General features: G+C 37.7%; 1 protein-coding gene across 2 annotated transcripts; it reads left to right on the top strand.

The window, feature by feature from the left end:
* Window positions 1–6,411: 6,411 nt before the first annotated feature.
* On the top strand, window positions 6,412–15,923 carry LOC105918648 (membrane cofactor protein). Of its 2 annotated transcripts, XM_036142066.1 has the most exons (13): window positions 6,412–6,443; window positions 7,645–7,744; window positions 7,838–8,026; window positions 8,270–8,369; window positions 8,763–8,839; window positions 9,101–9,280; window positions 13,247–13,288; window positions 13,393–13,581; window positions 13,802–13,901; window positions 14,295–14,371; window positions 14,633–14,812; window positions 14,912–14,997; window positions 15,712–15,785. In XM_036142066.1, the coding sequence occupies exons 1-12, from the start codon at window positions 6,432–6,434 to the stop codon at window positions 14,947–14,949; spliced, it is 1,284 nt and encodes a 427-aa protein (XP_035997959.1). In that variant the 5' UTR covers window positions 6,412–6,431; the 3' UTR covers window positions 14,950–14,997; window positions 15,712–15,785. The 2 variants fall into 2 exon arrangements, with proteins under 2 accessions (XP_035997959.1, XP_035997963.1); XM_036142070.1 differs by lacking the exons at window positions 14,633–14,812; window positions 14,912–14,997 and having other exon boundaries at window positions 15,712–15,923.
* Window positions 15,924–16,167: the final 244 nt, after the last annotated feature.

Raw genomic sequence — 16,167 nt, forward strand, 5'->3', positions numbered from 1 at the left:
AAGCCCAATATGTGCCTAAGTTAGCCTCAAATCATGGAAGTTCAGACGCTACAAAATACAATATGAGCCTCCTACGCTTTTTCTGTTCCATCATCACAGAGTTGTTTTTGGAAGGAGGCTTAAAACTGGACTACATTTATTTTTGAGTGCTCTATTTAAAAATTGTATTGAGAAAAGTGATTTTTATTCCTGCCTAATGAATTTCACACCATTCATAAAAAATATATTTTTTTAAATGTTGGCCATGGTTAGCCCTGGAGTTTTACATTTTGCCCCCCTGGGTAACTGTGTTTGACCGTGTTTCTGCGATAGAGTCACTGAAGAGCAATGAACATGGCGGACCAGCAGGTGGTGCAACAACATCGTCATCACACTCACTAGTTTTATTTTGTCACCTGTAAAAAAAAAAAAATGTTTTAAAAAAATTAAAAATAGGAAAAAACTTAGGGGACGCACACATACTTTGAGATTGCACAGGACGCTTGAGATGTTTCCAACGTGTTTTTCCCCCTTCATTTAAGAAGGTCTGAACTCACACAACTTTAATGTTTCTTTTATGAGAACAGTTTTTAATCAATTATATAATTTTTTTACAGAAATGGGATAGCCCTGGTGCATAATTTAAGTCGTATTCACGTCAGCTGTGAGCTGCAGGGTATGATGTAGTTGTTGGTTCTGTGCTGTGTCTGCGGTTAAGGGAGATTGTCTTTTTTGATTACTTTGTTTTCTTATAAACTTATGTAATTGGCCAGTGTTATGTGTTCACTCACCGAGCAAAAATTCACTATTTGGACACATTCTCAATATGCCAACACACTCCACAGGATAGGAAATGGTGTGACAGCAGCTTTATTTAAAACGAGACCGACAAGACAGTCAGTTGATCATAGATTTAACGCAGCTTGCAATAAAAATAAAAGTTGTTTTTACATCTCTGAATGCATACATGCCTCATCTGAGACACATATGGCTGTGGCATTTAGCTAAAATGATTCCTGCTCCTCCGGGGAGCATCTGGAAGCGCATCTTAGCTGCACTTTTTCCAGTGTAAGGAACATGGCAGCCTCCTGCCGACTGTCCCAGCAGGTGGTGAAGACCAGCAGCTGCTTGATGGAGGAGAGCGCAGCTGCAACACCTCAGAAGAAGAGATGAGTTAAGGTCATGTCCTGAATGAATCCCATAAAAAAAGAAAATTAAAGTATCGTTCTAGGACATTTGTGTATATAAAGAAACCCTTTATATACACAAACGCCACAAACAGATTTTTCATTCTCATATTGTAATGTTAGCTCATATGAAATTGGCTCAACGATGATTACCCTTGGTATTTTTCATGTTCTCATAACTTGGAATTAAAATGAATTGTTTGTGACTTTGCACCATTCCACTTAGAAAACATTCCTGCAACTTTAAAGATGGATTATTTTGTTATTGTGAAGCAAACAATAAATAAGAGGGGGGAAAAAACTTCAGTGTGCATAACAGCTCACCCCCCTGTAGTCAGTACTTTTGCAGAGCCACCTTTTGCTACAAATCAAAGTGGAATTGCTTCAGCAGTATGCTTCTGGTCATTGTCCAGCTGGAAGGTGAACCTCCCATTCTCAAATCACAGGCAGACTGACAGCTCCAGAATATATCTGTAGTCAGCACCATCCAGCTTTCCCTCCACTCGGACCAGTTTGCCAGCGCCTGCTGCTGGAAAACCTCCCCACAGCATGATGCTGCCACCACCGTGTTTCACTGTAGGGGTGATGGCCTTGGCATGATGGGATGAGTTGGGTTTGCAACAGACATGTCGTTTTTCTTGAAAGATAAAATTTCAGTCTTATCTGGACAAAACACCTTCCTCCTTATATTTGGGAAGTCAAAACATGCCTTCTTATTTTTAACACTAAGTAATGTTTTCTCTCTGGCTACTCTTCCATGAAGCCCAGCATGTGTAGAACATACGGCTTATTGTGGTCCTATGGACAGATCCTCCAGTCTCTGCTGTGGTGCTCTGCAGCTCCTTCAGGGTTATCTTTGATCTCTGTGCTGCCTCTCTGATTATTCCCCCCTTTCCCCCGTCTGTGAGTTTAGGTGAGCGGCTCTCTCTTGTCAGGTTTGTTCTGGTTCCATTTCCTTTCCATTCGAAGATGATGGATCTGATGGTGCTTTAGAAGGAACATCAAAGATTTATTTTTTCACAACCCCACCCTGACTGGTACTCTGTGCCCTGTGCACCAGACAGTTTTTCAGACAGCCTCGCTTACATCACAGGTCATGATTTCATCTGTCTGATGCAAACCGCTGCAGAGAGCCTGGAAGAAGAAAACTCTGCAATGAGCCGTGTCTTTTCATATGGATGAGGAGAGTCACAATTTACTATAAAGAGCTCTGATAAAATGTAACCTTTTTCCTAATACAAACATTTTATTTGATATTTGATTTAATCCCATCTTGTCGGAAATGAAATCAATAATAAATATCACTGTATCCCTATATGCAGACAGTACAGCTGCAAAGGATGTGTGCACTGACAGTATAGAGAGAGCTGCAAAGGTCATTGTGCAACTTCTCCTCCTGAATGGGAACAATTTGCTTATAAGTTTTCACAGCAACAACTTCTACTTATGCAGACTGTCTGACTGTTGGAGATACTTTAAAGATTTAGCTGTTGTATCTGTTGTATATCTTTTTTTTTCTCACTGAAGAAGTCTACCATACCAGCTTTATTTATAAAGCATTTTAAACACTCAAAAAGCCAAAGTACTATAAACAGAGTATATGAATTAGCAGTCACACAACATAATTATAAACAAATAATAAAAATTATTATTATCTAAAAATAAATGAAACAACTGTGTATTAAAATAATAAAACAATTCTACAGATTGGCATAAAAATTTAAATTAAACCTAGATTCAAAAACAAATTGAAAATCAAAATCTCTGATGGCGTCAAAGGTCAGGGAGAAGAAATGGGTTTTACGTAAGAAGGAATTTAAAATTAGAAAGGGAAGAAGCCTTTCTGGTGTCCAAGGGAGGTTCTTAGCACAATTTAGCAGCTGCTGCAATAAAAGCAAGCTTTGACAGTATTTTTTTTTTTTTTTTTTGTACAGGAGCAGGATTGACCCCAATATTATCATCAGCTCCTGTTGTTTCAGTTGTGTTTTAATAAAAAGAACTTAAACATGTTTAACATCTTTACACATTTGTCATGCACAATGACAGCATTTTTAAAATAATTTAATTAATAATTTATTTATTTAATAAATTTATTTATCTAGTTTAAAGATTATTTGTTTTTATGGCTGTCAAACAGAAACAGGTGGATTATAGCGCCCTCTAGTCGCCGTTTATTACAATGAACACAATGTCGAAGAAAGCAGGAGAAGCCACATAGGCTTTAGTATTTAGATAGAAAGACATACATGTAGCTTATACTGGTAAAGAAATACATACAAAGTAATTGATAGAGATTGGCACAACACAGAGCTATTGAATGATGTTTTTAGATATAGATGTGCATATATATATATATATATATATATATATATATATATATATATATATATATATATATATATATATATATATATATATATATATATATATATATATATATATATATATATATATATATAATGTGTGTGTGTGTGTGTGTGTGTGTGTGTGTGTGTGTGTGTTATGAATAGAAAAATCTATTGGTTGAATCTAAACATTGTGGTCTTCATTATTTCATAAAACTGTAAAAACCTTGTAAGATATGGTACAGACACAGATTAGGAACAGACTTTTTGGGGGAATATTAAGGAGATAAAATTACTAATATTTTGAAAAAAACTCATAGGAGAATAAAGTAAAAAAAGAGAAAAGCAGTAATATTATGAGAAAAACGTCATACTATGAGAATTAAGGGGGAGTATTCCCAGAATACTTAGTTTACAGAACTATTTTAGTCCTGGCGTAATAAGGACAGGTTCGATTATTTTAATTATTTTTATTCTTTACGAGAATAAAGTCAGGAATATGAAACCAAAAGGATACGAAAATAAACTTGTAATATTACATAAATAAAAACATTACGAATACAAAGTATATTCTGATATTAAAGTCCCTCTGATACTGTTTAAGTGTCTGCGTCTAACAGCAGATTTGCCACATTCAACATGGTGGACGCTCTGACGTTTCCGCGGCATGGGCAGTCCCCGCCCAACGAGGCTTCTACGTATATAATTTCTATGGGCTTGTCACTAGCCGATCTGTACCAGTAGCGCTGAGCCATGCCATCAGCTATCCACTCAAAGATTCCATGCACAATTGCAACTACTTAGGCATATTTACTTACTTTAACACAATTGTTTCATGACCCTACTAACATGAAACAATTGCATTAAAGTAACAATGCTTGAGTAGATGGAAATGTGCATGTTTTTCCCAGTGTACAGCAGTGTATGTAATACTTCGCTGGCAAGAAAACAATATTTACCACATCAGACGTTTGATTATCAAGACCATCAACATAGTACGCAATATGGTTGACTGAAAACTGTGGAATATTTGTCAGTTTCAACGTAACCATTCTTTGATGTCTCTCCAGAATGTACTTGAGATAGGACAAGTAAAAAAGGTGTTCAGGGGAATCAGCAGGACAATCACAGAAGGTAAATCCAGCGAGAATGAAGAAGATGTTGGGAAAATATAAGTATTGAAGTGGCAAATCAACAAACCAATAATCGTTTGCGCGAACAACACGCCCACACTGTCGGATATGAAGTACCTCATTGTCGGACCTCCCACAGGGGTGTGTCTGGGCGTTCCTACAGGGCCCCATTTGCTGCTGGCTTGGCCTGCAGGTATTATGGAGATAGTTTCCTGCCAAAATCTTGTACACACAGAAATATGTTGCACACAAATAAAACTTGTTTTGCAAACTGTTCCCAAACGTTGCACTCAAAATATAATTTATAAGTTTTCCCCGAGTATAAACCGTTCTCTGCTTGCACAAAACAGCCTCTGCTCGAGTACGAAACAATTCCACACCCTCTGCGGCAAATTTCTGCCAAAAGTCACGTGATGCATTAAGAGTTGTTGTTCAAACTTCCCGACAGCCGGGGGCGCACCCGATACCAATACAGGAAATTTTTAATGGATCAGATACCAATATGCTGGTGAAGATTCTCAGTCATCCAGGTCATGGTCGTGAGTTGAGAAACGGCCAAGCGAGCGCACAGCTGGTGTTGAGCGTGGAATGAGCAGGTCGAGCGCGCAAGCAGAGATGGAACCGAGCGCCAGGACAGTGGGTTGAGAAGAATTTATCAGTGTTGAGCGCTCGCATGTGATGTTTCAATGCTGAAAACCTGTCTCACGGTGCGCTCGGATTCGTTCCTGTGCACTCAAGTCAAAGGCACAAATATAACGCCACAGTTAACACACACACACAGATTACATGTACGGAGAAGGGTAACATGCTTTGTTTTGATCCCTGTGATCCCTGTTTGCAGTAGTTGCCTCTCCTAGTATGAATGTTTACGTCAGTCAATGTTCAGCCTGACAACAGTGATTATGTTTACACTTATTTACAATTGACTTTTGAGTTATTTGAATGGACACAGCACTACACTATTGTTTTTGTTAGTTTTCTTTAGATTTGTTTAACGAAAAAGTGTGCCCCCCTGAAAAAATAGAACCCCCCACCCCCCTTTAATTTCTTCCTGCAGCCGGGTCTGGCTGGAACTATCCATTGTGCAACTAATATGCAAACTTTGTACTCGATAAACAATGTTCAAAATTAATACTTCACAGTAATATTTTGCTAATATGAAGCTATATCAATATCAGTTATTTTATTATAAAAAATCTTTCAAAATAAACAAAGGCTTAAAATGGAAAAAGAATGAGTGTGCCTCATCAGGCTAATGTAGAAGAACAATTTTACAAATAATTTGGTGAGCGGGTCACATGACCTGGAGGCTATTGAAGAAATGTCAATAATTTGTATTATAAAAAATCTTTAAAAATAAACAAAGGCTTAAAATGCAATAGAAATGAGTGTGCCCCATCTGGCAAAAATAGTAGAACAATTTCACACAGATTTGGAGTCAGTGGGTCACATGACCTGAAGGCCATTGAAGAAATATTAAATTCTTTGTCTTTAAAAATATCTTAAAAATTTGAAAATATCTTAAAATTGAATAAAAACAAGTGTGAGTTCCAGATGTTATCTATTGGCATCAATTTATATTAGTTTCATCTTAGCTGGTCACAAGATAAGGGATTTATTAATTTTTGTTTCTCAAGAGTGCTTGGTTCAAAGATTTGTTGACGGTCCCTAACTGCACCACCGCGTGTGAGAGGAGGGACGGAGCAGCTGAGAGACGCTGGCCCTCAATCGGATCAACCGTGAGCTTGAATGTCCAATATCCAACATCAAACCAACTTCACCGCGTTATGGACATCTTGGTGACTTCTTATAAGATTTAAGCCAATTTAGGATGAATCTAAGCCGCTGTTTAAGCGACGCATTAACGCCCACCATGTTTTCTAAACGAGACGATAAACAACATGACGTAATTTGTTGGGGTTTTTTCTGCATGTTGCCGTTTGCAGTATTATCTTACGTCTCAGTTGAACACCATGGGGAAATCTTAATTTATCAAGGCTTTGTTAGCCTCGATTGTCGGTTAAGTTGAATTGCTGATGATAAAAGGAGGCGTTTCTGTTTCAGAAACGTGTCTCTTTACATGAGATGGGCTACTTACTTTATTAACACAATAATGAAAATAAAATAAACAGGCTTTGGTTTCCACTGAGTTTTTTTAGTCAAACATGGGGCTATGTCTGTCTTATTTCGGATGGAACAACATTTAGACCTTGATGGTAGATCGTTTTGGTTAAACCTCTTTCTTAGTGATGGGACATCTGAAGACTTTGAGGCGTGTACCGAGTAAAAAGGGGACGTGTCAGACGAAGCCCCGCTTCGTCCTGTTCCTAAATAAAAACAATTAAACCTAAAATCCAGAAAGTTTCAAAAGTTTATTTTGTTTGATCAGGAGATACATCAGAATCACAAACCAAAAGCAGACTAAAAGCCATTGGAAGAGGCAAACTCTATGTGTAACTTAATATTAATAACAAGAACTAGAACTCCCAGGAAGAGATGATTTTAAACAAACTCTGTTTTTCAGAAAGCAAGTTTCAAGCTCAAAGCATACACAGTCTGCCCCAATAATCACTCAATTCCCAATACACTAAAGTAACACATATCTTCATTGTCAAATAAGTCCATGACATAAAAGAAAACCCAGTACAACCACTGATGGTCAAGGATTAGATTGGCTACAAATCATTTTAATAATTAAAACATGACAATTAAATATGATTTAATTGATTCTCCTCTTACTAAACATGAGTTTGATGAAAACTTTGTGACAATATTGCATTTAATAATTTTTGGAAGTATGATCCAACTAAGTGACAAGGCTGTTACAGTTTCACCAGCAGATGTCACTAGTGAGTGATGAATGAAGCATCGAGTAAAGAACCTTTTTCCAAAGCAAAGTGTTGGAAAGCCTAATTGCTTCATGAGGCTTAATTTGTCCATCACTACTCTTTCTTATCAACGCTTGCTTGTCACTCTTTTTTTATTTATTTTTTTATCCAGAAAAGAGCCCGTTTTCACCGGGTTACCGCTCCACATCCTGCCATGGGGGTCACTGCCCTTTTTCTGCTCAGCAGTCTTGGCTTTTCCGTCACTGCTCAAGGTGAGTTCAAACAGGGACACTGAGCATGTGCAAACTGTCAGTCATTGAACTGCTTTAAACTAATTATATAATTTCTAAAACACAAATTTGCAGCTCAACAATGCTCTAAACCCTTCGGAGGACCCAACATGGATTTGAAACCCGACTACATCACTCAGACAACATTTGCAGATGGAGCCACTGTTGCTTTTTCCTGTCATCCTGGCTACACACCTGCTGGAGGATCTGCAACCATCACATGCATCGCTGGCCTGTGGAGTGCTGTGCAGCTGAGATGCGAGAGTGAATATCATCTAATTACACTTTACAATTCTACAAACGACAGTAGCAGAATTATTTCACTGACGATTTAAAATTGTAATATGCTCAAAAGTAAATAATATTTTCCCTGCCTAAAAGTTATTAATGAAGTAGTTAGTCTTCTATTTACTACTTTATTAATTTTCTGTATTTTCCAGATAACCTTTTCAGTAGCAATGTGCGATAAATTGCAGTTTAAGAGTGTAATTGTTCTTTTTGGTACAGGGAAGAGCTGTGGCCCTCTTCCAGAAGTGGATTATAGTGAAGTTATATATACAGACGGGACTCAATTTGGTGATACGGCTAAGGTTCAGTGTGACCCAGGGTTGGTAGCAAATATAACTTTTTGTCTTTCATGAAAAATGTACCTGTTGTATATGTAAACAGTTTTATTTCTGGAAAAATATCCATTATTCACCAATCTGTAGAATAATCTCTAAGGATAACAACTTGGAGTCATTGTCAGTTGCATGAACCTTTTAGTCTTAAGTGATTGTGTGGCAATTTTTGACACCGGCTTCACCGCATCACTAAAGGAGGAGCATCTATCTGCATTTTGCTGTGAAATTTAAAAATGTACCTGTAGACTTTAGGAGTCTGGATGGTTAAAAATTTTTGCTGTGAAATTAAAGCGGTTCTGTTTGCATGTCGGTCAGCGTTGTTGAATGAATTTGCTAAGTTAAACGTATTTGCTTTTGATTTCCCCCAAACTGATTAGTTACAATGCAGTCGGAGGATCAGCAGTACTCAGATGTGAGGTGGAGGGATGGATGGGCAGGCTGCCAACTTGTGAAGGTTTGTGATTCATCTCATTTTATTAGAAATTGAAATGAGTTGAAATGTGTTTAGAGTCTAAGAAAAGTGCAAAACTCCTGCAACAAAATCTAAGTACTTAATTGAGCAAGAGAGTTAACCTGCTCTGAAGACGGGAATTTCTCCTCTGCCCCGCCAACCGGTGTGTGTAGGTGTTGTGCTGTTTATAATCTAAGGTTGTATACCCTAATTATGACTGACTGCTGTTGTTACAATGATATTTCTCTTTCCATTTGCTTTAAGGGGTTGAGTGTAAAGATCCTGTGATTGAAAATGGTCAGTACGAGAGTGGTTCTCGGCCTCCACACAGACTCAATGCTGTGGTGACATACAGCTGTAAAGCTGGATACACAATGGAAGGACCATCTACAGTGACGTGCAACTTAACCAGTCAGTGGTTCCCATCGTTACCAAAATGCAAAAGTAAGTTAAGCTTTTAAAATACTAAAGGACACGGAACAAGGCTAACAATAGAAAACAATCGGATTCTTTTAAATACTTAATCTCAGTAAATGTGTTCAGGAGCAGAGAGTTTTAGTGCTTCAAGTGAGCTGCTTGTTTGAAAAAGCAGGACAGAATCAGCCTGCAGAATGTTCTTTTTCATTATAGAATAGTAGAGAAAACAAACATTTGACAAAATAGTTTTTGCAACTATATTCTTTTTTTCATTGCAATTTTTTTTTTTTTTTTTTTGTGAATGGGAGTTTTTCAACAGTCAGGCAGAACAAAGAGGACAGAGGAGTTTTGACTTCTTGTTTCTCATTTGCAGATTTGTCGTTTGGTTTAGGCTCGATAGTTCAACTGTGGCGGGATGTGCTGTTTCCTTTTTGGATAAAAAGAAAGTTGAAAGTTGTTTTGTTTTCTTTTTCACAAAAAGTTTTTGCTTCAAATGCTGAACTCCAGTGTCCGTATTCACAAAGATTCTCAGAGTCCTCTCAGACAGCTCCTATTTTAGCCTGAAAAAAGATCCCACCTAGGAGTTTTAGCTTCAGAGTGATTCAGAGTTGCTGAGAACAACTCTGAGTAAGGAAATGACAGAAACTTTTATCTTGGTGAGGACGTCTGGTTGACCTCATTGCTAGGTGTGATGTTCTCTAAGAGCTGTGATTGGCTGATAGTAAAAGGAAAAAAACAACAACACAAATGCACTCCTAGTAATCAAAGAAGAGAAATAGCAGATTAGACTGGATTAAGAAATGTGTGGCATGATGGTGAGATTTAACAAAATTAAATAATTGTCACACAACATCAAAATGTTTGAACACACCTTATTTGCGTCATCACTTTTTAATTTGCCTGTCATTTTCCCACGTCATCTCGTTGATATTAATGTGCACTCACCTTTCAGCATTTTACTGGGACTGCCTGCTTGTATAAAGCGGTTGCAAAACGACCGACATAAATTGGAGAAAAAAAGGTGGAAAAAAACGAGAGGAGCGCCTCTGTCCGCACAGTTCTGGAGGTAGAATAGAGGAGTGGTGAAAGGCAAATTGATCCCTGGATCACGGCGTAAATAAGCGGACTTTGAAGCACCCTGCTGCTGATCAAGGCGCCTTTTTCTCTACGTGTCTTGGTGCTGTTGTGCTGCAGGCTGGAAAGTGAGAAGCGCCCCGTGCATCGATCAAAAGCGAGAGAGGAGAAAGCATCACACAAACACATCTGGAAGACCGTTTAGGCTACTGACAGTCACGCACAATACACAAAATACTTTCTTCTCTTTCATCTTGTTTAGAGTGTTTATGTACGTATTTTCCTTCCATTTGTTCAAAAATGTTTATTATTGAGAGCACCTCTGTAAATAATAATTTCTCTGCACTATACTCTGTACAATTCCCCCTTTTTTTATTGATGATAATTCAGTGTCTTTCCTATTATTTGTCTATTTATTCTCAATATTACTGGAGCCGCACCTTTAACCTGTCCTCTCTCTGAAAATAATGAATTTCTTCCCATGGAGATCATAAAGGTCATCTTATCTAAAAAATTCATCATTTTTTGATTGTTATAGAAGTTTATGCGCTCATTTCCTCCACTGTTTAGATGGTGGATCAGCCAATCAGCTCTCTCTGTTTCCACCATCTTTAAATGGTAAATGGTAAATGGACTGAATTTATATAGCGCTTTTCCAGTCATGCTGACCACCCAAAGCGCTTTAGTCCTCACTGCTCTCAAAATGTTTTCTCCTTAGGAGCTCTCTTGAGGCTCAAGATGCTTTTTGAATAACTTTTTTCCTACCGAGGTAAAATTCTAAAAAAAATATCTCAAAGAATTTTCTTTAAATGACGTCTCTAAGAGCTACTTTTAGTCCTGGGATTCCTTGTGAATACGAGCACTGGCTGTTAAATTTAGAATATTGTTTTTTTTAATGTCAGGAATTATGGGTACAGTGACGATATCCTTTTTACAACTTTTACGACCCGTTTTGTTTGAAAAAAGTAACATCTCTGCTGCACTTCTTCACCGTGTGTCACACCAACAACCAGTCCCTGATTTGTTGCTGCTACCCAATTTGACAGAAGGGTTCAGATTTTTGGAACTCCAGCGAAAGTCACCGCTTCTCTCGGACCACGCGGAGAGCACCGCGGGCCGCTTAGATGCTCCTGACCGCACCTTTTGCATAGGGATAATATATAGATCCCCACTGAGTAGGGCTGAACAATTTTGGAAAATAATCTAATTGTCATTTTTTATCTTGATATAGCGATTTAATGCATTTTTTTTCAGTGTAATTTATTATGTTCTTTAAACATATACAAACAACAAATCAATCTGTTTCATCGCTGCGCAGATTAGGGGCTAAAAGACCCACTGTGTCTCAACTCAGAGCAGAAATGATTGCGTTCTGCCAACGATATATTTCTACCAAAATTGCGATGTGTTTTTGACATTTCTCTGCATTAACCACAACCCAAAAAAAATGGCCTCTAGATAAAGATGTTTGTAAACAAGGACTATTTAAAACAAGAACTTTTAATGTTTTTATTAATCAGAATGTTATTCAAGAGAACAGCTTTTAATTTAATTGGATATCAATCTTTGTTGAACATAAAGTGCAACCAACAAACAATAAACTGATTGACCAGAACTTAATACTATGGTGAGATTACTGAACATTTCTGTTAAAACAGTATGAATATATAAACTCTAAAACAAGTAGTTGCAGTCGTGAGATAATCTAATTTTATTGTCTTCCTTTCCATGTGGAGGCAAACCCACTTTAAACATGTTACCCACAGCTAAAGGACGTGTCTGATTCACAAATTGTTATATAACCAAAAATTGCAGACCTCTGCGATTTGGAAATTGCGTTTTTTTAAATTGCGATTATATTGAAAATGTGGTTAATTGTGCAGCCCTACCACTGAGACTGTCTCATTCACATTCGGTGTGAACTCACCATTACAATCTGCTGAGTTCTGGACTTTTGCATTACAGCATTTTGATTCTTTAACTTTTCTGTTGGTTTCTTGTGGAGTTGTTGCTGTTCAGTGAATAACTGTTTTCAGCTCTTAGATGGCCCCGCATTTGGTCTTTTTGAAATATCTTGGAATACGAACAAGTGGGAGAGTGTTCAAATGACTGTAAAATGCAAATGATTGGTATCTATAAGACAAGCCTAAAGTGTCATTCTCCTGATATGCTTGACATTTAGTGTTCCCTGTTTGTCCTGATGTGCTGTTTATTTTTTCAACAGGACAGATGCATTAGGATCCAACAATTGTTCTTAAATCTTTTTCCTTCAAAATACTTGACTCCAGAGTTTTTTTTTTGTTATGCTTTCAAAGAATTTAGTGGTAATTCTGTGCTGACCAAAACCCGCTGAGTCTGAGATGCAGTCCTGACTATTGAACGTCTGACCTTCTAAAAACTTGCTAAGAAGATTAGGAAGATCAATCCTGTGAAAAAAATAAACCGTTTTAGGTTTTTTCCTTTTCAAAATATGTGCTAACAGCCTTTTAATGCTTCCCAGATTGAGGGCAGCAACATACTGCGCTAAGATAATTGCTGAAATCTTTCCTCCGTGTTACCAAGCACCTCAATGTTACAGAAGAATCCCTAACCAAAACAACTGTAATTTAAAATGTGCTGAAAATTAATTAAGTTTAGTGGATTAGCTGATGCTCAACCTTCTTGGTTGTTATAGAGAAGTGACAGGATCTATTTTATTATTGGCTGCTTCTCAATTTTCTCTCTTTGTTAAACAAATTCTCACACTATAAAATCCATTTTGTGTGAAATTTAAAAATGTACCTGTAGACTTTATGAATCTGCCAGGTTAAAGTTTTTTGCTGTGGAATAAAAACAGCAGTTCATTCAGTTTGCTTGTCGGTCAGTGTTGTTCAATTAATTTGTTAAATTAAACGTATTTGCTTTTGATTTCCCCCAAAGTGATTACCTACGTTCCAGTCGGGGGATCAGCAGTACTCGGATGTAAGTACGAGGGATGGACGGGCAGGCTGCAAACTTGTGAAGGGTGGTGATTCATCTCCTCTTATTGGAAACTAATGCTATTATTTCTAAAACATAATTTGCAGCTCAACAATGCTCTAAACCCTTTGGAGGACCCAACATGGATTTGAAACCCGATTACATCACTCAGACAACATTTGCAGATGGAGCCACTGTTGCTTTTTCCTGTCATCCTGGCTACACACCTGCTGGAGGATCTTCAACCATCACATGCACTGCTGGCCACTGGAGTGCTGTGCAGCTGAGATGCGAGAGTGAATATCATCTAATTACAGTAGCAGAATTATTTCACTGACGATTTAAAATTGTAATATGCTCAAAAGTAAATAATATTTCCCTACCTAAAAGTAATTAATAAAGAAGTTAGTATTCTATTTACTACTTTATTAATTTTCTGTATTTTCCAGATAATCTTTTCAGTAGCAACGTGCGATAAATTGCAGTTTAAGAGTGTAATTGTTCTTTTTGTTACAGGGAAGAGCTGTGGCCCTCTTCCAGAAGTGGATTATGGTGAAGTTATATATACAGACGGGACTCAATTTGGTGATACGGCTAAGGTTCAGTGTGACCCAGGGTTGGTAGCAAATATAACTTTTTGTCTTTCATGAAAAATGTACCTGTTGTATATGTAAACAGTTTTATTTTTGGAAAAATATCCATTATTCACCAATCTGTAGAATAATCTCTAAGGATAACAACTTGGAGTCATTGTCAGTTGCATGAACCTTTTAGTCTTAAGTGATTGTGTGGCAATTTTTGTCACCGGCTTCACCGCATCACTAAAGGAGGAGCATCTATCTGCATTTTGCTGTGAAATTTAAAAATGTACCTGTAGACTTTAGGAGTCTGGATGGTTTAAAATTTTTGCTGTGAAATTAAAGCGGTTCTGTTTGCGTGTCGGTCAGCGTTGTTGAATGAATTTGCTAAGTTAAACGTATTTGCTTTTGATTTCCCCCAAACTGATTAGTTACAATGCAGTCGGAGGATCAGCAGTACTCAGATGTGAGGTGGAGGGATGGATGGGCAGGCTGCCAACTTGTGAAGGTTTGTGATTCATCTCATTTTATTAGAAATTGAAATGAGTTGAAATGTGTTTCGAGTCTAAGAAAAGTGCAAAACTCCTGCAACAAAGTCTAAGTACTTAATTGAGCAAGAGAATTAACCTGCTCTGAAGACAGGAATTTCTCCTCTGCCCCGCCAACCGGTGTGTGTAGGTGTTGTGCTGTTTATAGTCTAAGGTTGCATACCCTAATTATGACTGACTGCTGTTGTTACAATAATATTTCTCTTTCCATTTGCTTTAAGGGGTTGAGTGTAAAGATCCTGTGATTGAAAATAGTCAGTACGAGAGTGGTTCTCGGCCTCCACACAGACTCAATGCTGTGGTGACATACAGCTGTAAACCTGGATACAAAATGGAAGGACCATCTACAGTGACATGCAACTTAAACAGTCAGTGGTTCCCATCGTTACCAAAATGCAAAAGTAAGTTAAGCTTTTAAAATACTAAAGGACACGGAACAGAAAACAATAGGATTGTTTTAAAGTTTGTGTTAAATACTTAATCTCAGTAAATGTGTTCAGGAGCAGTACTTAAGTACTTAATGGACCAAGAGAATTAACCTGCTCTGAAGACAGGAATTTCTCCTCTGCCCCTCCAACCGGTGTCTGTAGGTGTTGTGCTGTTTATAGTCTAACGTTGTATACCCTAATTATGACCGACTGCTGTTGTTACAATAATATTTCTTTCTCTTTGCAGTTGATCCAGAACGCTGCTGCCCGCATCCTCACTAAGACTAAGGAAGTAGAGAACATCACCCCAATTCTAAAGTTCTTCCACTGGCTCCCTGTATCTCAGAGAATAGACTTTAAAATCCTTCTGTTAGTCTATAAATCCCTGAATTAGCACCTAAATACATCACAGACTTGTTATCAGTGCATCAACCATCCAGACCATTCAGGTCTTCTGGCTCCAGCCTGCTCTGCAGAACCAGAACCAGAACCAGACATGGAGAAGCAGCATTTAGTTCCTATGCTCCACTGATCTGGAACAAACTTCCAGAAAACTGAAAAATGCTGAAACCCTGAGTTCTTTTAAATCAAGATTAAAAACACATTTCTTTAGGGTTGCCTTCGACTGTTCTAGTTAAACTGTTTTACTAAAACATCATTAGTTCAACTTTGTAGTCCAACTGTTTTTAGTTTCTGGTTTTAGTTTCTATTCTCCCATGTTTTTTGTTTCTACAGTTTATTCCATCTTGCTTTTATTCTGTTTTATTTTCCTATATTTTAATCATGTAAAGCACTTGGTATTGTCTTTGTACAGAAATGTGCAATACAATTAAATTTGCCTTGGCTTGTCTTGCCTTTCCATTTGCTTTAAGGGGTTGAGTGTAAAGATCCTGTGATTGAAAATGGTCAGTACGAGAGTGGTTCTCGGCCTCCACACAGACTCAATGCTGTGGTGACATACAGCTGTAAACCTGGATACAAAATGGAAGGACCATCTACAGTGACATGCAACTTAACCAGTCAGTGGTTCCCATCGTTACCAAAATGCAAAAGTAAGTTAAGCTTTTAAGGTACTAAGTAAAGAGGAAAAGGCTAACAATAGAAAACAATAGGATCCTTTTAAAGTTTGTGTTAAATACTTAATCTCAGTAAATGTGTTCAGGAGCAGATAGTTTTAGTGCTTCAAGTGAGCTGCTTGAAGCACTCCTGTCTTAGCTTGAAAAAAATCCCACCTAGGCATCTGAGCTTCAGAGTGATTCAGAGAGTTGCTGAGAGCGACTTAGACTTATCTTCATTTTGTATGTACAGAGTGCATACAGAACGAAATT

The sequence above is a fragment of the Fundulus heteroclitus genome, chromosome 1, assembly GCF_011125445.2.
Source record: "Fundulus heteroclitus isolate FHET01 chromosome 1, MU-UCD_Fhet_4.1, whole genome shotgun sequence".
NCBI lineage: Eukaryota > Metazoa > Chordata > Actinopteri > Cyprinodontiformes > Fundulidae > Fundulus > Fundulus heteroclitus.